The 21,939-nt window shown below is 47.7% G+C and overlaps 3 protein-coding genes across 3 annotated transcripts; 2 read left to right on the top strand and 1 right to left on the bottom strand.

Moving 5' to 3' along the window:
• The first annotated feature begins 703 nt into the window (after positions 1-703).
• VPS72 (vacuolar protein sorting 72 homolog) lies at positions 704-12,843 on the top strand. The gene is made up of 6 exons (XM_044239202.1): positions 704-904; positions 5,251-5,403; positions 5,596-5,710; positions 6,496-6,672; positions 11,821-11,965; positions 12,275-12,843. Exons 1-6 carry the CDS (start codon positions 788-790, stop codon positions 12,660-12,662), a joined length of 1,095 nt encoding a protein of 364 aa, XP_044095137.1. The 5' UTR covers positions 704-787; the 3' UTR covers positions 12,663-12,843.
• Positions 12,844-14,655: 1,812 nt separating this feature from the next.
• On the top strand, positions 14,656-18,313 carry TMOD4 (tropomodulin 4). Its single transcript, XM_044236515.1, has 9 exons — positions 14,656-14,778; positions 14,981-15,137; positions 15,455-15,571; positions 16,122-16,211; positions 16,395-16,525; positions 16,618-16,725; positions 17,118-17,261; positions 17,523-17,667; positions 18,291-18,313. Exons 1-9 carry the CDS (start codon positions 14,656-14,658, stop codon positions 18,311-18,313), a joined length of 1,038 nt encoding a protein of 345 aa, XP_044092450.1.
• Positions 18,314-19,281: 968 nt separating this feature from the next.
• SCNM1 (sodium channel modifier 1) lies at positions 19,282-21,869 on the bottom strand. The gene is made up of 7 exons (XM_044236514.1): positions 21,696-21,869; positions 21,382-21,452; positions 21,051-21,139; positions 20,853-20,950; positions 20,647-20,735; positions 19,581-19,775; positions 19,282-19,447 (listed from the first exon to the last, which is right to left on the bottom strand). The coding sequence occupies exons 1-7, from the start codon at positions 21,744-21,746 to the stop codon at positions 19,348-19,350; spliced, it is 693 nt and encodes a 230-aa protein (XP_044092449.1). The 5' UTR covers positions 21,747-21,869; the 3' UTR covers positions 19,282-19,347.
• Positions 21,870-21,939: the final 70 nt, after the last annotated feature.

Below are 21,939 nucleotides of genomic sequence, written 5' to 3'. Positions count from 1 at the left end.
CGCCACTTGTCCAAAATCACTAACTTCTACTAGCCAGAATACTAACTTCTACTCAAATTCAAGTCTGGCTGGCTCTAAAGCTATCCTCTTAACCACACTACTATTCTGCCTCAAGGATTTGGGACTTTAATCTGAAGATGCCGGGCAGCCATTAAAGATCTTTGAGTAGAAGAGAGACAAAGTCTGGGTTTTTAAAAAACGTTCACTACTAGAAGCAGAATGGAAGGGGCTCCTGGGTGGCTCAGTGGGTTAAGCCGCTGCCTTCGGCTCAGGTCATGATCTCAGGGTCTTGGGATCGAGCCCGCATCGGGCTCTCTGCTCAGCAGGGAGCCTGCTTCCCTCTCTCTCTCTGCCTGCCTCTCCATCTGCTTGTGATTTCTCTCTGTCAAATAAATAAATAAAATCTTTAAAAAAAAAAAAAAGCAGAATGGAAAACGGATTGGAGCAGAGGAGGGTCTGACCTCTTCTAAGTGAAAATTTGTTGACTCCCCAATTCTGGACTTGGGGTACTAAGGCTCCTGGTGACACCCAGTCATTCCACATTTAAGTCGGCGCGAGCAAGGGCAGGGAGTTTGGGGTGATCTCCGCGTCCGCAGCCGGCGGGTCTGCAGAGTGAGGAGGGCTTGGAGAACGCAACTGAAAGCCTCTCGACGCTCTGCTACGTCTGCCTGTGGACCAGAGGCTTCCGCCGCCGCCTGCCATTCGCAGGTAGTGGTGTCGATCGCCGAGCTCCGATAGCCGCACTGGGTGTGGGGCCGCTGGTAGCGGCGCAGTCTCGGTAGGCAGGATGAGTTTGGCTGGGGGCCGGGCCCCCCGGAAGACTGCGGGGAACCGGCTTTCTGGGCTCCTGGAGGCAGAGGAGGAAGATGAGTTCTACCAGACGACTTATGGGGGTTTCACGGAGGCAAGAGCCGGGCCCAGGAAGAGGGAGGGGAGGAAGCTAAAAGGAGTCCAGAACAGAAACCTCGGACAAAGAAGGGGGCGGGGAATGTAGAGGAGCCCTGGGAGCTGGTACTGGAGACCGGGTGGGAGAGTCGCCGGGGGATGAAATGGAGCCTTGGAGAGGAGAGTCCTGGATGGGTTTGGAAGGGTCAGGGATGGAGGGGCTCTCCGGAGGCACCCCAGAATATGGAAGAAACCAATTGTGTACTTCTCTAGTTGCATGTTTCACCACACTTCCGACGTCTAACAACGTGCGCGAGCTCATCGTAGTCACGCGGTATATACTCGTTGGCCCACTGCCTAGCTAGCTGTCCACCTGAAGTACAGAAAGGAGTCTCTTCAAAAGATAGAGGGCCTTAGTCTGCTCTTTTTTCGGCTTTCAACTCTTAATGTAAATGCTCCTTAGTTAACTAATCCTTCCTTGACTGCTTCTTCATAGAATAGAGCTCAAATTGTAATTAGATTTGGTTTGCCTACTTGTTTATACTTTTCTGTTAGGTTGTAAGCTCTGTAAGTTTAGAAATGGTCTGTTTTCTTCAACGGTATACGTCCATTCTCTGGATTAGGTGGTTCCTGGTACTGATTGAATCTGTCCATTTTTTTTTTTTTTAAGATTTTATATTTATTTGTCAGAGAGAGTACAGGCAGGCAGAGGGGCAGGCAGAGGGAGAAGCAGGCTCCCCGCGGAGCAAGGACCACCACCCCCCATGTGGGACTGGATTCCAGGACACTGGCATCATGACCTGAGCCGAAGGCAGCTGCTTAACCTACTGAGCCACCCAGGCATCCTGAATCTGTCCATTCTTAAAATATCTTTTGAGAAGCTAGGGCAAGCCAACCACTGTTTTAAGTTCTGGGGGAAGCAGAGAGTATTGAAAACACCACTTTGTTTGTATTCCTGACCCCAGTGGGGCAACCAGTTGGATTAACAGTTGAAATATTGTGTGATAAAGAGTAGGATAAGTGTAGGGATGCTGTGGTAAAATGTGGGAGCCCGAGTTATTGGTCAGGATTGGCATCCCTGGGGAACATAGTGTTTAAACTCACTACAGTATGAAAAGTAAGCCTTGGCTGGGAGCAGGGTAAGGAGAAAGGTTAACCCACCAAGGGTCTGGGGCGGAATTTGTAAAGGTATGGAGTATCGGTCTGGTATATGCATGCCTACTTTCATTCTCCAAACTTATAGTAGAATAAAGGTTGGTAAGGCTGGAGGGAGTAGGCAAAGGCCAGACCATGTTGGGCCTTGTGAACCATGTTAAAGAGTTTCCTCTCCATCCAGTCATCAAAGTACCATGATCAAATATGTACTTTAGAAAGCTCATTCTTTAATGAGGAGAATGGCTTGAAGGAGGTAATGGGAGTAGGGAAACATGGGCAGTAGGTTACAAGACAAATTAAGGAAATTGAATCCACAGGACTTGATGACTGGGAGTCATTACTTACACATCCCTGACCAACTATAGTTTAAAATAGAATGTTCTCATCCCTCCCCCAAAGGCCATTTTCCTATTCCTGTCATTTTATGAGTCGTTATTTAATATGTACCGTTCATGTTTCCAAAAGGGATTAAAGGAGGCTTACCATACAAACAAAAAGTAGGAACAGTAAAAATAGAGACAGATCAGAAGTAATTGTACCAGGAGCCTCTGCTAAATTGGTAATAGCAATTGATATTAAATTTAGCTGTGAGCTTCCTGGCAGCCAAGCCCTGAATTTCTTTTTTCAGTAAGAAAGAGGCATATACATTCTTTAAGAGAGAGAAACTTATTCAGCATTAAATCCCAGGAAGAATTGCATTCTTGTATAAGATATATAAAGTAACAGGGGTTCAGTAGATAATGTAGAAACATTCTCTTATCTAGTCATGGCTATTAATGACCCTTGATAAAAGCGAAAGGAATGGTAGTAAATCCATAACTTAGTGAAAGCATTTTGATTGGACATTAAGCTACCATGTGGTTGAACTACTCTCTGGTGAGATGACTTAATACTTAGAGCTAGGGGATTAATGTGTTCCCAGGCTGTCTTTCACAAACATCAGTTGGGAGGAAATGATGGTCATCTGTGCAAGATTGAACTCTGGCTAGCTTGGAGTGTCAACTGTCTGTGCTATTTGCCTGCTTTGGCAGCATGTGTACCAAGATCAGCTTGTTGGTCTACATCATTGATTGAAGGGAGAGCCTCATGTTTGAGGTGCCACCCTGCCCAGTTGACTCCCCTGCCCCCAACTGTGTTTTTCCCTTTACTTTTCGATGTGACTGCCATTCTAGCCCTGACCTGTAGCCCCTCAATTCTAGGCTATACTCTATGTTCTCTACTCCACTCAGCTACACACGTCCAGAGCTTTCTGAAACACCCCTTGTATACAGTTTTTCTATTTCCCCAAGTCTTCTTTGGCTCCCCATTATATGGAATACTAGTACCCCATAATTTATCTGTTCCAACACACCTGAGGAATGAGACCTGTTTCTCAGTAAGTTTTTGTCAGCAATGATTATCAGTAGTGGGACAAGTAAGGAGAGGGAGAGGATTGAGAATCACTTGCTTATAAATTATATAAGTCATGAATTTATTAGCCTGATATGTAAGTTTCTCTATTGACCAAATGCTGTCTTTTCAAGTCTTCTAGCATAGGGCAGTTAGTTAATGTTGGAAGAAGGCTGTGCTGGAATCAAAGGCAGTCAGCTAGGAAGATTTCTTTACCAAGACAAACCTGCTTTACTTAGGTCTAAATATTTATTCCATAAACAAAGTATACACATTCCTGCTTCTGCACCTTTTTTCTTGCTGTTCTATCTACCCATGATACCTCTGCCCTCTTGGCTGCCTGAACACTACCAGTATTTTATTTTATTTATTTATTTTTAAAGATTTTATTTATTTATTTGACAGAGAGATCACAAGTAGGCAGAGAGGCAGGCAGAGGGGCAGGGGGAAGCAGGCTCCTTGCTGAGCAAGAAGACTGATGTGGGACTCATCCCAGGACCCTGGGATCATGACCTAAGTGGAAGGCAGTGGCTTAACCGACTGAGCCACCCAGGCATCCCTCCCAGTATTTTAAGCCACAACTCAAGTCATCTTTGTTCTTTAGAGTCTAAAACAGGGCTCAGCAAACCCTGACCTGCTGGTCAAATGTGGCCCACTGTCTGTTCTGGCCCTTCACAGTAAAAGTTTGCCAATCCCTGCTCTAAAGGAATAAAGTGTAAAGTTTAGACCTTCCCAGACCACCAGTCTATGGGATGTGTGCCTTCCTCTGAGCTCCTGTACTTTTAAAAAGATTTATTGGGGTGCCTGGGTGGCTCAGTGGGTTAAGCCGCTGCCTTCAGCTCAGGTCATGATCTCAGGGTCCTGGGATCGAGTCCCGCGTCAGGCTCTGTGCTCAGCGGGGAGCCTGCTTCCTCCTCTCTCTCTCTCTCTGCCTGCCTTTCTGCCTACTTGTGATCTGTCTCTGTCGAATAAATAAATAAAATCTTTTAAAAATAATAATAATAATAATAATAATAAATTAAAAGATTTATTTATTTATTTATTTGATAGAGAGAGAAAGTGGGAGCAGGGACAGAGGGAGAGGAGAGAGAATCCTCAAGCACACTCCCCGCTGAGCTGAGCACAGAGCCCAACATGTGGCTCAGTCTCGGGACCCTGAGATCATGACCTGGGCTGAAATCAGGAGTTGACCACTTAACTGACTGAGTTACCCAGGCGTCCCTCCTATAACATTTTAGTACTGTTTAGTACGGTTTGATACCTTATAGTTGCTTTGTATTCAAACTTCCTTTTACACTAAGTCCTGTCTTCTGCCAGACTGTGAGACCCCTGAAGGTAGAGATCAAACCATGTCCTTTGTATCTCAGCATTTAACACAGTGTGCAACAAGTAAAGAGCAGTTGATTAATCTGGAAGGGGTGGTGCAGTGCCAAAGGCCATCAGCTTGGGAGGCTTCTTGCCTGAAGAAATTGAAGGGCTGGGTTGGGAAGGAGAGTGGAGCAACTCTTTTATTTTTTTATTTATTTTTTTTTTAAAGATTTTTTTAATTTATTTATTTGACAGAGAGAAATCACAAGTAGGCAGAGAGGCAGGCAGAGAGAGAGAGAGGGAAGCAGGCTCCCTGCTGAGCAGAGAGCCTGATGCGGGACTCGATCCCAGGACTCTGAGATCATGACCTGAGCCGAAGGCAGCGGCTTAACCCACTGAGCCACCCAGGCGCCCCTGGAGCAACTCTTAAATCAAGAAAGCAAAGAGAGTCTGTTCCTGGAGGGGCACTGATGACTCAGTGACAGTGAGAACCTCATCTCCCTATGTCCTCAGGAATCAGGTGATGATGAGTATCAAGGGGACCAGTCAGACACAGAGGATGAGGTGGACTCTGACTTTGACATTGATGAAGGGGATGAACCATCCAGTGATGGAGAAGCAGAAGAGCCAAGAAGGAAGCGCCGAGTAGTCACCAAAGCATATAAGGTGCTGGGGGTATCCTGGTTTTCTTGTACTTCCATAATTTCATCATTTCTGTTGTGCCCTTCATGAGGTCCCAGTACTCTGCTCCCCCACCCCCAACAGTCCAATTTCCTGCAGTGCTAATTTTCTCTTAGGATCCTCATCTTTCTCCTTATCACTTTTATTCCCTGGTATCTGATTCCAATCTCTCCCCAGGAGCCTCTCAAGAGCTTGAGGCCTCGAAAGGTCAGCACTCCAGCTGGTAGCTCTCAGAAGGCCCGAGAAGAGAAGGCACTGCTGCCACTAGAACTACAGGATGATGGCTCTGACAGTGAGTGCAGATGTTTGAGTCAATTGACAAAATTGGAACATAATGATAAAGTATTGTATCAGTGTTAAGTTTACCAAAGCTGATAACTGTACTATGGCTATATAAGAAAAACTATTCTTCTTCTTCTTATTATTATTATTATTTTGGTAATAATTTTATTTATTTGTTTGAGAGGGCATGAGAGGGGAGAGGTCAGAGGGAGAAGCAGACTCCCCACTAAGCAGGGAGCCTGATGTATGACTCGATCCTGGGACTCCATGTTCATGACCTGAGCCAAAGGCAGCTGCCCAACCAACTGAGCCACCCAGGCATCCTATTCTTTTTTTTTTTTTTTTCTTTTTTTAAGATTTTATTTATTTATTTGAGAGAGAAAGAGCGCCCTTGGGGTGGGGACAGAATGAGAAACAGGCTGCCTGCTGCTGAGCAGGGAGCCCGATGTTGGATCGTGACCTGAGCTGAAAGCAGCCGCTTAACGGACTGAGCCACCCAGGTACCTGGAAAACCCTTATTCTTGGGAAATATACACTAAAGTATTTAAGGTCAAGAGCTAAGATGTGTGCAGCTTAACCCTCAGATCATTTGGGAAAACACATGCAATGCAAATGGGGCAAAAGCTTCACAGGAGTTGATCTGGTAAGGGATACATAGTTATTCTGTGGACTCTTCTTGCAACCTTTTTATAAGTTTGAAATGATTTCCAAACAAGTTTTAAAATTTTGAAAATAAATAAATAAAAGAGGTGGACATGAATTCAAAGATTTCTTCCTCTCTTACTTCTTTCCCAGGTCGGAAGTCTATGCGTCAGTCTACAGCTGAGCATACGCGACAGACATTCCTTCGGGTACAAGAGAGGCAGGGCCAGTCACGGCGGCGAAAGGGGCCCCACTGTGAACGGCCACTGACCCAGGAAGAGCTGCTCAGAGAGGCCAAGATCACAGAGGAGCTCAACTTACGTTCACTGGGTCAGTCTGTGGTCCGAGGGCTGAGGGGCATGAGAAAAATGGAGACTGGAGGACCTGAGCAGCTGGGGAGATGGAGACTCTGAACGAGGGAATCAAAGGAAATGCAGAGTGAGGGATGAGGAACAAGAAACAAGGCAGTTAGCAGAGCTCTAAAGTACAAGTTACAGGGAAGAGGAAGTGTATTGTTATAAAATAAGAATTGCATAGAACCAAGTTCAGATCCTAGTTGTGCTGTTCGCTTGCTATAAGACTGCCAGCAAATTACTTAACCTACTTGTATCTTGTGGTTCTGGTTTACAAAGTGCCTACTTTAATGATAATCATAAAAATTAGAAATTTTCCAGAATTAGTTCATGAGATGAACTATTTTATTAATTTGTTTATTTATTTGACAGAGAGATCACAAGTAGGCAGAGAGGCAGGCAGAGAGAGAGGAGGAAGCAGGCTCCGAGAGCCGGATTCGAGGCTTGATCCCAGGACCCTGGGATCATGACCTGAGCTGAAGACAGAGGCTTTAACCCACAGAGCCAACAAAGCACCCCAAGATGAACTATTTTAAAGAAAAAATTCTTTAAAAATCTCTTCAGTTTATATGCTGAGTACACAATTGTGTACAATAATAGACTACAAAACATACTTTTTTTTTTTAAGAGAGTGAGAATGCTGGGGGAGGGTTACAGTGGGATGGGCAAAGGAAAAGGGAGAGAGGCTCTTACAATCCTGAGATCAAGACCTGAGCTGAAATCAGGGGGTTGGATGCTAACTGACTTAGCCACCCAGGTGCTCTGGAACACACATTCCTTTATAGGGTGTTGAGAGTCTTAAATCATGAGAGAACGTGAGGGAATAGCAGATTGCACACATCCCATCAAATGCTCAGTGTGGGGCATACTCTCATTGGGTGAAATAACACAGAATCAGCTGTAGTATTTAATCTGTTCTTTTTCTTTCTCTATACCGCCCCCCACCCCAGTCGTTCTTTCTCTGAATTTTTCTCTTACGTGAGCAAGAATGTATAGTTGAATGTTTGTTTGTTTGTTTTAAATATTTTATTTATTTATTTTACAGAGAGAGATCACAAGTAGACAGGCAGGCAGAGAGAGAGAGGAAAGCAGGCTCCCTGCTGAGCAGAGAGCCCGATGCAGGACTTGATCCCAGGACCCTGAGATCATGACCTGAGCCGAAGGCAGTGGCTTAACCCACTGAGCCACCCAGGCACCCCTGGTTGAATGTTTATAGCCCAAATGTGGAGTGGAAGATTCTTTACACAGAATATCTGAGACCCAATCCATTCCACTTTTATATTTCTCAAATTTAGATAACTCCAAAAGAACACAATGATTGAGAAAAGGTTTACTTCACTTCCAATATCTTCAGGATATATTTTCATGACTGTTTCATTATACTGACTTTAAAATTGGATATTTAATCTTTATCTGTATAATGGTAATTCAGTGCTTTCAAGCAGTAGCTGTCCCTCAAAACAGAAATGATTTAGAGCCATCACAAACAGTGAGGTGACCTTGATGTAACTGTAATTAGAGTCCACATCCTTTGACCACATTGGTTGGTTTGGACCACTGTAAAGAGGGTAACTCCCAGGCTTCTTACATCAGTAACTGACATAGGAGACCTTGCGGAAGCTTGTTTGGCAGGGGAAAATGAGTTCATTTTTGAACATGTTGAATTTGAGGAGTCTGGGAACAGTCCATACAGTGCTGAGAGTTCAGTTCAGTGTACACACCCGGGTTTGGACAAAAGATCTGCGCTGGAAACAAATTTGAAAGTCTGTTGAGTAAAGATAGCACTGTTGATGTTGGAGTGGTCAGATCAGCCAGGGAGAAAGCATGAGGAAGAGAAGACAGAGGCCGAAGGGAATCCTGCAGACACTAGAATGTAATGGGTTCATCAAAGAGGAGCTTAGCAGTGGCCAGAGAGTTAGAGAACTCCAGGAGAATTGCCTTAAGAATGCCAAGCAAAGAGAATGTTTGAGAGAGAGTCTCTTCTGAATGCTGCAGAGATGTCACCCAAGAGGAGAATGGAGAAGTGTCCATTTGTTTTGGTGACAAAGAAGTCAGAGGTGACCTTAAAGAGCGCTTTTTGAGAACCACACCATTTTGAAGCAGGCTTAAAAAGTTTGGCTGTGAAGGGTGGAAGAAGGAATAAAAGCTATAGGGTCTAGGGTCAATGTAGAGTTTTCTTTGCTTGTTTTATTCAAAGATCGGAGGAACTCAGTCTTTGATGAGAAGCACCTGAGGATAATGACAAAGAAGAAAGAAAGGATAGTTAATAGTGCAGGTTTTCGGAGAAGGGGTAGCTAGAGCACAGGTGAAGGAATTAGCTTAAGAGGGAGGGAGGGAGGATGGCTTATAGTTGGAGGTTAGTAACCCATAACAGGACGTTGGAGTGGTTCTCATCTGATGTTTTTTAGGCACTATCACCTGTCAGGTGTTGGGCATAGGGTTGAAAGCTTGAGGGGAGAGTGAAGAGTGTTTGAAATTTTGAGATAGAATATTCTGTTGATGTTGGGGGAGTCTTAAATTTTGGGAACATGGGGCGCCTGGGTGGCTCAGTGGGTTGGGGCCTCTGCCTTCGGCTTGGGTCATGATCTCAGGGTCCTGGGATCGAGCCCCGCATCGGGCTCTCTGCTCTGCGGGGAGCCTGCTTCCTCCTCTCTCTGCCTGCCTCTCTGCTTACTTGTGATCTCTCTCTGTCAAATAAATAAATAAAATCTTAAAAAAAAAAAAATTGGGGGGAACATACGTTCATAGTCTGCCCTGTTGTGTAATACTTCTCCAGGAGCACTCAGCAATCCAGGTCTGGGCCATGGAGTTTTGATTGATAAAATGATAGACTGAGGAACCTAACCTTGATTTACAAAGGAAATGAAGCCTGGAAGGGGCCACTAGGGAGAGAGAATATGGAGAGGTCTGTGTACGGGAGGAAGAACAGAGGTATCTAGAGAGGGGAGCAAAAGACCCAAAGGGTAGGATGTTGGGGCCAGAGCCTGGGATGAGTGATTGCAGTATTTCAGAGCTGGGGCAGTTGCAGGCAGTAATGAAGTATGGGCTGTAGCTGGAGCAGAATGGAATAACTCAAGTGTCCTAGACAGGAAGATTGTTGAGAGATGAGATTGGTAAAGAAACTGTGGGGATGGAAGGTTGAAGGGGTTACCCGTGTGTGCACGTTTGAGGTCACCGGCGTGACGTAGGATGATAGGAGTTGGTGGAGAGGAAGAGTGGAAAGGATTGCTGAAGTCTTCAGTGAGGGAGGGAGGGAGCATGACAGGAAGGAGAGGTGATCTAACCCAGTGGCATCTGTGTCAGCGGGGAGGTGGGTCTGCAGATGGGTAGAGGAGCTGTGGTGTAAAGCGTACAGTGCGCTCAGCAGGACACAGGCACGCCCTGCTTGGGATGTGGCAGGATGAGCAGCCTCTGCCAGAGGGTTGCAGGGAGAGCAGGGCCTGACAGCGTGATGGGCTTCTGGGAAGACAAGTTGCCGAGGGCATGCTGAGGGAGGAACTGGTGGACATAGATGCATTGGTTGATTATGGAGGATTTCTGGAAGGCACAGGGAAGTGTTCGAAAGGAGAAGGGTTTGAAGGTTGGCTGAAGGGAAAGAAAGCAATATTACCTACCCGAATTCCAAGTTCAAAAGAGGCTAAATCATTGGTGGGGTTCCCAGAGCACACTTCTGGCCCGACTTTATCTATAGACGATTGTACCCACATTTAAGAAACAGAAATTTGGAGTTCATTCAGCAGAAAGGGACAGGAATATTTCTGACCACAGAGCATTAACAAATACTTGTTGAGTGCCTGTAATGTGCGGAACACTGCCCAGCCCTGGGAATATGTAGGTAGTAATGAGTCACAGTCATTGTCCTTGAGGAGGAGACGTGTATAGGAACCACAAACTGCTGTAGTGCAGTGTCACTAGTCCACCAGGGGACTGTGGTGAATTAGAAGAGTGCTTGGAAGGAGAGGCAGCTATTCGCTCAGCTCATTGTTGCCACATGACAATGCCAGTGCAGGGTTGCCAGATTTTCTTGTTATTTTAAGAGGCACTAGAAATCTCTGTGTTTGTGTACTTTTTAAAGATTTTATTTATTTATTTATTTGACAGAGAGAGAGACACAGCAAGAGAGGTAACACAAGTAGTGGGAGTGGGAGAGGGAGAGGGAGAAGCAGGCTTCCCATTAACGGGGAGCCCCATGCTGGGCTTGATCCCAGGTCTCAGGGATCATGACCTAAGCCAAAGGCAGATGCTAAACGACTGAGCCACCCAGGTGCCCCGAAATCTCTGTGTTTAAATGTAATTTCCTTAGGGCGTCTACGTGGCTCAGTCAATTAAATATCCAGCTCTTGATTTCAGCTGAGGTCATGATCTCAGGGTCCTGGGATTGGGCTCTACATCAGGCTGTAGCAGCAGGGAATCTGCTTGAGGATTCTCTCCCTCTCCCCATCCCACCATGTGCTCACACACTCTATCCCCTCCCCAGAATAAATCTTAAAAAAATAAAATAAAATAATACAATACAAAACAGATCACACAAAACACTTAAGTGGGCTGCCCAGCTTATAAGCTCTGAGAGTGTATCTCAAAACCATTTTTACGAGGAATGGCTTGGTGAAATGGGTATTGTGATCAGCCTGGAGAGACATGGACAATAGCTTCAACTGTGTAAAGGACTGTCATATGGAAGACAGACCAGACCTGCATTCTTTATAGCCCAAAAAGATAAAACTGTCATCAGGCATCATATTTCACCTTAAAATAGGAAGGAGCTCTGTAATGACCAAAGATGCCTGAAGACACAGCGAGATGCTCTTGCTGGGAGCAAGTGGACAGGGCAGCTGTGGAGGGATACAGAGGGAAACAGCAGGCTCCTTATCCAAGGGTCTCTTCTAGTTCTAAAGTCCCCCTCTTCTGAGTTCATGAGAAACCAAGTGGACAGGAGAAATGGGCAGAGAGGATATTGGGGGCAAGCAGAAAACGTCAGAAGGAGAGGTGCGGGGGGGCCTCAGGATTTGTGTGAATGGCTTAGGCAGAGACTGGACAGCCAGGAAGGTCATCAAGACTGTGGGACCGAAGTGACTGTGGGCACGGGGAACTCACCTTCCCCTCATTCTTTCCTTTGACCCTGAAGAGACATACGAGAGGCTCGAAGCTGACAAAAAGAAGCAGGTGCACAAGAAGCGGAAATGCCCAGGGCCCATAATCACCTATCATTCGGTGACGGTGCCACTTGTTGGGGAGCCGGGCCCTAAAGAGGAGAATGTGGATGTGGAAGGGTGAGTGTGTCACAGAGAAGAAGGGGAGAGAGCCTTCTCCTGTCCTCCTCAGCTCTCCTCACGCAGCTCTCTCCAACACACGGATGTCCTTCAGAGTCCTTTTCCCTCAGCTCCGTGTTTCTTTTAGCTTCTCCTCATTCTCTCCAGTTTTTCATTCAACCCAGCTTGCTTTTCCCCATCTGTCACTTTGATTCTCTCAGAACGTTCCCATCACTCTGCCTCCTTCATCTCTTTCCTTGCCTGTATGATCTCTCTTTATCTGTTGTTTTTTCTCCTCAGAAGTTTTTGTGTTTCTGTCTCTCCCCTTAGACTGGATCCTACTCCCACAGCCTCTGCGCTGACTCCCCGTGCAGGCACTGGACCCGTCGTCCCTCCAGCTCGCTGCTCCCGTACCTTCATCACTTTTAGCGATGATGCAACATTTGAGGAATGGTTTCCCCAAGGGCGGCCCCCAAAGGTCCCTGTTCGGGAGGTCTGCCCTGTCACCCATCGGCCAGCCCTGTACCGGGACCCTGTCACGGACATCCCCTATGCCACTGCTCGAGCCTTCAAGATCATCCGTGAGGCCTACAAGAAGTACATCACTGCCCACGGACTGCCGCCCACTGCCTCAGCGCTGGGCCCTGGCCCGCCACCTCCTGATCCCCTCCCTGGTTCTGGGCCCCGAGCCTTGCGCCAGAAAATTGTCATCAAATAAGATGCTTAGTCCTTGGAAACCCCTCTCCTGCCCTGACTTGGGGCTCTTCGTGTTTCCTCTTGTCTCCCTGCTGCTTCCCTTTGTCAGCTCTGAACTTTGCCCAGCCCTTTTCTATATTTCTTTCCCCCCGGTTCCTGCTGGTTTTGTGTTTTTTAATCTAATAAAAAGAAGCATCCCCTTCGTCTGGTGTTTGATCTAGAGTTGGGAGCAAGAAGTCTTTGTGAATGTCTGAGTATATAAGGGTCTTCATTTTATTTAATAGAGTTGATCGTGAGCTTCCTTTTTTAAAATTCTAAGTATTCATTCCTGCAGCTGGATTATAAATACCTTTAAATTAGACATCCAAACAAAATTCTTTTTTTTTTTTAAGATTTTATTTATTTGACACAGAGAGAGAGAGATCACAAGTAGGCAGAGAGGCAGGCAGAGAGAGAGAAGGGAGGAAGCAGGCTCCCTGCAGAGCAGAGAGCCTGACGTGGGGCTCAATCCCAGAACCCTGAGATCATGACCTGATCTGAAGGCAGAGGCTTTAACCCATTGAGCCACCCAGGCGCCCCCCAAACAAAATTCTTATACTTACCTTTATGTCACCTTGTAGTCACTGCTTGGAATATAGCAAGGCACCAAATAAGTAGGAACTGGGTGATTCTCCTATAACAGTTGCTCAGACTGAGGCTGCTACACAGGAGGGGAAGGAAGTGCCATGGCTGTTGGTGGCCACTAGAGGCTCTCAGGGCCGGGCAGGGTATGGGGGCTGTGTATATGTGATCTCCCACCACCCCCCACCTGGCCAGAGCTAAAATAATAAAATGCTGAGCTCACTGTTCCCCCACCCTCTTCCCCAGCACTGGGCTCCTCCCGCTGCTGGGACAGTGCTCCAGTAGCACCGACAGACCAACTGACAGAAGGGGAGGTGAGAAGGGAGGTGGCCACCAGGACTGGTAGGTGGGGAAGGCAGGGGGCTTATGGATCAGAGCCTGGCGGGAGATGGGAGGAGAGGGGTGTCTCCTATTGGGAATGATACGGAGTGTGTCTCTGTCTCTCAGCATATGTTTCTGCCACCGTCCGTCCTATCTCTTAACAGTAGTTTACATTGTCGGTGCAAGTATCTCACACACTTTATGGATCTTTCATATTTGGCATGGTGTGTATGTGTAGCTTGTGTGTATTTTCCCTAATGTAAAAGACTGTGAGTTTAATCTTCCCACTGTTTTTAGAGAAACTTTATCGCATTTAGAAGGCATTTCCCAACCATTGGTCCGGTGTCACCTTCCCGTCCAAAGCCAGGGACAAATTGTAGGGACTCGGTCCCTTCTGAGACCGTACCACCCTTCCCCCAACCTGGAAGTCCCCCAGCTCTTCTGAGCCCTTGCTTTCCCTTGGGATTTAGAGTTTTAGCAAACATAGAAAGTGAAATTATGATTCCCCCACAATAAAAGAGGAAATGAAGGTAGAGGAAGAGAACTGTCTCTTTTACTCCCAACCCCCCCACCTTTCTGCTTTCTTAAACCAGTTTAGGGAAAAGGCTGGATTATGAGGAAGAGAGGAGGAATTTCCCTGAAGTTCTCTGTATGCCCCCCTTCCTCTCAATGGGAACTGGGCATGGGGCCAGCTGTGTTGGCAGGGGCCTTGACAGCTGTGCTTGGGCAAGAGGCACCAACGGGCAAGGTTATAGGGGAGGGTGCTGCCAGGATTTCTCTGTCATACAATGGGCAGATAAATCCAGCTTGGATGCCTGGGATACCCATCCAGAGTGGCTGAAGCTGGGGAAGCAGGAAGAAGCAAGCTCTGGTTCTAACTACACAACATAACCTCTCCCCATCTTCCCATGCCTGACTAGATTTCTAACCTCCAAGGCATCTAGTTCATTGTTCTACCCCCGGCTGGTTTATGTCCTGCTACGTCTGTGTACATCTTTCCATTATCCAATCACTTTCCCCATGTCCCCCAGGCTCCGTGAGTGCCACACAGTGGGGAGGGGGTGGGGGCCATCATGTCATCGTATCAGAAGGAACTGGAGAAATACAGAGACATAGATGAAGATGAGATCCTAAGGACCTTGAGCCCTGAGGAGCTAGAGCAGCTGGACTGCGAGCTACAGGAGATGGACCCCGAGGTAGGGGCCCCAGCACAGGCGACCAGGAGCAGTCTCCAGGCATTTGGGAAGGGTGAGGGGTCCTGGGTGGCTAAGTTCAGGGCTGCCTACAGGGCTTGGAGTCCCCAGGGGGCCAGGGAAAAGGTGTCTGTAGATGTTTTAGGGAGCCCTGGAGGTGCTCCAGATCAGAGGTCTTACTTGCTCCCCAAAACTCATCCCTAAGAATATGCTCCTGCCAGCTGGACTACGACAACGTGATCAGACAAAGAAGAGTCCAACAGGGCCCCTGGACCGGGATGCCCTTTTGCAGTACCTGGAGCAGCAGGCACTAGAGGTCAAAGAGCGTGATGACTTGGTGCCCTTCACAGGCGAGAAGAAAGGTATCGAGACCCTAACAACCATGCCTACCCAAATCCGAATGGGTGTCTCTCAAGTGTACCCCCTCCAGCTTCCCTCCCACCTTCCAGCTTCTAGCTGCCCAGGGACTTGGCCACCCTGAAACCTACATGCCATCTTTCACTCTTCAACTTTTAGAAGAGATCAGGGGACCCAGGAGTCCTGAGCTGGTAGAGGACTCAGGCTTTACAGTGGCCCCTAATGACCCAGACCTCTACCTCCTGGAGAAGGAAAGGAAGCTGGAGACCAGGATCTTAGGAGGAATGACCTCTACCTAAACCGTCCTTCATCTCCCCATCAGGGAAACCCTATATTCAGCCCAAGAGAGAAATTCCCGCACAGGAGCAGATCACCCTGGAGCCTGAACTGGAAGAGGCACTGGCCAATGCCACAGATGCTGAAATGTGTGATATTGCAGGTGGGCTGCTGTGGGAAGTTGAGGAGGGCGGGGACACCAGGGCCAGGGGTTTCCACCCAGGGCATGGGACTAATGAGGAAGACCCTGAATAGGACACAGATGTTAGAGAAAGCCTCAGGTCGTGGTTTAAAAATTTTTTTTGGTTTATATATTCACTCGTTCATTTTTTAATTTCATAGTTCACATCTCAAAGGCAATTTTACAGGGATTGTAAGGCAGATAAAAGTGGAACTATCCCAGCTGAAAACAGGAGAAAGTCAGACTCCCTCACTCTCACACACACACCCTTTTTTCCTGAATGTGAAATGCTGTTGTTGTTTTTCTCTCCCTCATCCTCTAGGGGTTCTTTAGGGACCTACCCTTAGCCCTGTCTCAAAGTCTTAAAAACCACCACCTTAAGCAGTTCATGGAAGGGAACTCTGGGATCTAGGGATAGTGGGAACCTCGTTGGAAGAGCAAAGAGGTCAGGCCTTAAAACTACAACTGATTCAGAATGAGGAGGGAGGGGGGCTGGGAACAAACCCGTGGCCCCTCTACTTGCTCTCTCCAGCAATTCTGGGCATGTACACTCTGATGAGCAACAAGCAATACTATGACGCCATCTGCAGCGGAGAGATTTGCAACACGGAAGGCATCAGCAGTAAGTGTGTCTGGGGGCATGGCACCTAGGGCTTTGGCAGGCAGTCCCAAAGTCAGAGGAAATGTAGTGAAGGGTGAGACAGGGGGATCATGGACGGAATATGGTACATGAATAATAGGAGAACCAATGGGGAGGAGATTGTGGGGGACATATTGGGGTTTCCTTCTGGCCCTCACCCACCAGGCGTGGTGCAGCCTGACAAGTACAAACCAGTGCCAGATGAGCCCCCAAATCCCACAAACATCGAGGAGATCCTAAAGAGTGTTCGAAACAATGACAAGGAGCTAGAGGAGGTGAACCTCAATAACATACAGGTATCTGATTGCCCCCTGCCATTCTTCCCACTAAACTATGTGAGTCCCAGATACGTGAGTCCCTTAGCCTGCCATCTCTTCCCCTGTGACAGGACATCCCGATCCCCATGCTAACAGAGTTATGTGAGGCAATGAAGACAAATACCTACGTCCGGAGCTTCAGTCTGGTGGCCACAAGGAGTGGTGACCCCATTGCCAATGTAAGGCAACTTGAAATCCCTAGCCCTCCCCCCATACCATGACATGTACCCCCACCAGGGCTGTCCGAAGGGGTTGTGCTGGGGGTGCTATTCCCATCATGTTCTCTTAGGGTAGCTTGATGGAGACTCTACCCTAACTCCTATGGCTCATCGCTCTGAAATCTTCAGATTACCTACTCAGAGAGCCACAACCGTCTCATCAGCCCACCGACTCCACCACACGCTTACCTCTGTGCTTCCCCTACTACCTGCATTCCCTTCCGTCTCCCTCTAGTCTCTAGCTCCTCAAGGCCTCTTCTTAAAGAGCTGTGTTCCCTCTTGCTCCTGTTCTCTCTTTCCTCAGTCACTTGTGAAACTGTCCCCTAATCCTAACCCAAGTCCCTACTCCCCAGGCGGTGGCAGACATGTTGCGTGAGAATCGTAGCCTCCAGAGCTTGAATATTGAATCCAACTTCATCAGCAGCACAGGGCTCATGGCTGTGCTGAAGGCAGTTCGGGAAAATGCCACACTCACTGAGCTCCGTGTAGACAACCAGGTCAGCATTCCCTTCCTCTGGTCTTTGCATTCAGCTAGTATTCACTGACTCTCTTCCCTTGGGCAGCCACTACTGGGTCAGGATCTCATCTACTTTTATTTGAATTCTCCTCTTCATTGTCTCTATGAAGGGAGCCAAGTCAGCCCCTCATCACCCACTGTGATGAAACAAGCTTCTTTGACCCCCCCAAAGGGTTGGTGGTATGGGGCCATGAACAACACAGAGAGTGTAGCTGATGGGTCTCATCTCTCCCTCCCCTAGCGCCAGTGGCCTGGCGATGCAGTGGAGATGGAGATGGCCACTGTGCTGGAACAGTGTCCCTCCATTGTCCGCTTTGGCTACCACTTTACACAGCAGGGGCCACGAGCTCGGGCGGCCCAGGCCATGACCCGGAACAATGAACTACGTGAGTAAATGCAGACATGTTCTATGGAGGAAAGGGCAAGGAAGTAGTGGATCCTCTGGAAAGCTGACTTAGTGACTAATAGCCTGGGGTGCTGCCAAAGCAATAATCTCATGAGAAGTCCTAAGTGACCAGAAAGTAGATAGAAAAGTCCCCTGCCGGGACGCCTGGGTGGCTCGGTTGGTTGGACGACTGCCTTCGGCTCAAGGCGTGATCCTGGAGTCCCGGGATCGAGTCCCGCATCGGGCTCCCAGCTCCGTGGGGAGTCTGCTTCTCTCTAACCTTCTCCTCGATCATGTTCTCTCTCACTGTGTCGCTCTCAAATAAATAAATAAAATCTTAAAAAAAAAAATAAAATTTTAATGAAAAAAAGAAAAGTCCCCTGCCCCAAATTTATACCTGTAGAAAGGAGGAAAAGAATCTAGACATACCTGTTTGTGGGCATGGTATTTTTATTTGCCATGTCATTTCTTATTTTGCTTTGTTAATGAGAGGTGGGTATGCTTGCTGGCCAAAGACATTACCTCTTTATGAGTCTGGCCGAGGAACTGGAAAGGGGAAGAAGAGCATCTTTGCAGGAAGGAGAAGATGGAACAAAGGCTTGTGTTTACTCTCTCCCGTTACAGGTCGCCAGCAAAAAAAGAGATAACACTACCTTTTCCCCTTACCAACTAGAGCTGGGAGCCCTGAATGTCTAAATCCTCATCTCTCCCCTTCCTGTAAATAAAGGCCCTTCTGTTCATTCTGCCTGCCTCCTTCCTTGGGCTTTGGGGTGGGAATCTTGGCGCTAACCCCCAAGGGTTACTGCCAGTTCATAGGGGATTATTTATACTCTGGGGATCAGCAGGCACGGAGGGTCAAATTACTAGGCAGAGGTGGGGGAGCTCCCTCCCTTGGTGTTCCCCATGGCCCTGCCAATGCTGTTAGTCCCTTCTGCTCTCATAGGGTACCTACCCCAGCCCTCCTTCCAGATGTGGCCAGGCCCCCTGGTGCCTACCCACAACCCTCATGTGATCTGAAGGAGGAAAGGACTTTGAGTGGAGGTGAGGAAGAAGGCAGAGAACATGAAGGGCAAAAACCTCCTTCTGACAGACTTATTAATAGGGCATTGGGCTGCGTGCAGCTGACGCTTGGCATGACTTTGGTAGAAGGTGGGGGAGGGGTTAGAAGTATGGGGAGCCATGTACCTTGCAGGGAAAAGTTAGCCAGGCTAAGAATGCAGATTTAAAATCCTGAAATGGGGGGCACCTGGATGGCTCAGTCAATTAAGCATCTGACTCTTGATCTCAGCCCAGGTCTTAATCGCAGGGTCATGAGTTCAAGCCCCACCTTGGGCTCCACGCTGGTCATGCAGTCTCCTTAAAAAAAATCCACCAGTGGGGCGCCTGGGTGGCTCAGTGGATTAAGCCGCTGCCTTCGGCTCAGGTCGTGATCTCAGTGTCCTGGGATCGAGCCCCGCATCCGGCTCTCTGCTCAGCGGGGAGCCTGCTTCCCCTTCTCTCTCTGCCTAACTCTCTGCCTACTTGTGATCTCTCTCGGTCAAATAAATAAATAAAATCTTTAAAAAAAAAAAAACAAAAAACCAGTGAAATCCTGAAAATGGACAAGGAAGCAGACTCAAGGAAACTTAGGCTCCCAGAGCCCATTAAAATTTATTTGTAAATTGAGAGGGGAAAGAGGGTGTCAGTCTAAGGGGAGATCAGGGGGCTCCTCTTCATCAGAGTCAAACTCAACATTCTCATCTTTTACCCATCGGCCTTGTCCATCTGGGATCCATCCAGAGCTAGAAATATCAGAGAAAACAGAATAGGTCATGAAAAGAGGCTTAAGTTAATGCGGATAACATGAGAAGGACTGAAATAAGGAGACTCAGAGAGAAAAGAGAAAACTTGAGCAAAGTGATTCTCCATACTCACCTTCGAAGGGTGAGGTAATGATCCAGGGCTCTTCTTCTTGTGGGGCTCATGGGTGCAGGGGATGCAACAGTTGCTGACTCTTTGGCCTGTGGGCCAGTCCCAGGCATGGGTTCCCTAGTAATCTTCCCACCCTTGGGCTCAACCTCTGGGAGTGGCAAGGGGGAATGGGAGACAGAGGGACGAGGGGTTTCTGGTCTGGGTAGAGAAGAATCAACATCTATAAAAGTGATAAAGGAAAAGGGCAATTTTCCTATGACTCCCAACCCCTTATAGCAGTGCTTCCTAAATTGTGTTCCTCAAGATATTATTAAGTGTCCTACATAAAAAGGAATTTTGGAATCAAATGAATTTTTATTTTTTTTAAAGATTTTATTTATTTATTTGACAGAGAGAGATCACAAGCAGGCAGAGAGGCAGGCAGAGAGAGAGGAGGAAACAGGCTCCCTGCTGAGCAGAGAGCCCGATGCGGGGCTCGATCCCAGGACCCTGAGATCATGACCTGAGCTGAAGGCAGCGGCTTAACCACTGAGCCACCCAGGCGCCCCCTCAAATGAATTTTTAAAAGGCTAGGTTATGGGGTGCCTGGGTGGCTCAGTGGGTTAAGCCTCTGCCTTCGGCTCAGGTCATGATCTCAGGGTCCTGGGATTGAGCCCCGCATTGGGTTCTCTGATCAGCGGGGAGCCTGCTTCCCCCTCTCTCTCTGAATGCCTCTCTGCCTACTTATGATCTCTCTCTCTCTCTCTCTCTCTCAAATGAATAAATAAAATCTTTAAAAAAATAAAAAAATTTTAAAAAATAAAAGGCTAGGTTAAAACTTTTGAGGTTTTTTTTTTTAATCTTAAGAATTTGTAGAGCCCTTCAAATATACTAACTCTTCAAGTAGGATTACAAAGTGCCACTTCCAAAACTAAAGAAAAAAAAAAGACAAAATTCTATTTTTTTCCGAAATACCAGTTAACATCTCAGAAATACTAGTATTCCAGACAATACAGTTTGGAATACCAACAGTTTAGAGCCATCTATCTCCAGAGTCCCTCCCTACCTCTGGCTTTCCTACCCCACAGACCTGTACTTCCGGCGGCAGCAACTATTATAGTCTGGAGCTCTGTGCAGCGCACTTTGGGTGGTAAGTCGGGTCTGGGTTAACAGAGGAGCCTGGTATGGAGATGGGAAACAGACTCAGTCTTCAGAGCTAGAAACATGTCAGAGACCTTCAAGCCTAAGGTGTGCAGCAAGCCCACATGGAACACACATCGCCCCCTCCCTGACTACCTCAACCTTGGTCTCTGATCGCCTCGATTCATTCTGTTGTCTTGGACTTTGCTCCATTCCCTTTCCTGGCTGCTTCTTGCCATAGAAAAGCTGCAGGCCTGAAGACAGAGAGGAAGAGAATTAAAAAACAGAATAGCAAGAGTGATCTTCACATATTTGGAGGGTTTATTTTTTAACTCCGTCTTCCCTCCAACTTACTGGACAGATGTTTCTTGCCTGCACGGTGGGCTGTAAGCATGGCGAGGGTGTCCAGTACAGGTCGGTGGGGACAGATGGCACATGCAAAGCTGGGTATTAGGGGAGAAGAAGATATTTGGTTCTGGGTGAGTGGGGTCTGGTCTGTAGGTCCTACCTTGACCTAGCAATCCTTTCTAAAACCAAACTCTGACGTCTCCCAATCTCCACCACCCAATCCCTGTCCCTCACTCCCCACCAAAGAATCCAGATACTTCTGCTCTTCCCCTTAATAACAAAATTTTATTAAGCCTCTAACCGCAGAACCCTAGGATTGATCATTCCTCGCCCTCACCGTCCATCCCGTAGCATCAGCACCTCATCCTCTGGGATGTAACTGGCCAGCAGGTCCCCGACTCTTCGTTTCTACAGGGGACAGGATCGGCGGGATAAGAGGGCGGGACGGAAGGGAAACAACAGGGACCAGGTCTGAATACGAATTAGGACCATGAGAACAGAGATCACAGGGCGAAGAAGGGGGTCACTACCCAGCTCTAGTCGCTCCCTCCCGCGCCCCCCCGCCACCGCAGCTGTTGCCAGAGCAACAAAAACAGCTCCTTCACCGGGCACTGAAACTGCTCCCGACTCTCTCCTCTCCTCTCCGCTTACTTTAAGCACATTGAGTTGACTCCAATCATCCCCTTCCCTCTTGAAAGACATTACGACTGACTCCCAGAAGCGAGCAATTCTCCTGAGCCACCTCCCCCACTCCTTCCAGGCCACCGTAGCAAAAATGGGGCGTCTCCTTTTTCCTTCGGGTTTCTTTCCGGTTGGCCTCCTTACTTCCCTGGAAGCGCTTCCCTGTATTCACAGTGCGATTCGAAAGCCCGCCCCCAGCCCGCCGAGGGGACCG

This window comes from Neovison vison, chromosome 2 (assembly GCF_020171115.1).
Source record: "Neovison vison isolate M4711 chromosome 2, ASM_NN_V1, whole genome shotgun sequence".
Lineage (NCBI taxonomy): Eukaryota > Metazoa > Chordata > Mammalia > Carnivora > Mustelidae > Neogale > Neogale vison.
This window is presented reverse-complemented; position numbering and strand designations above follow the sequence as displayed.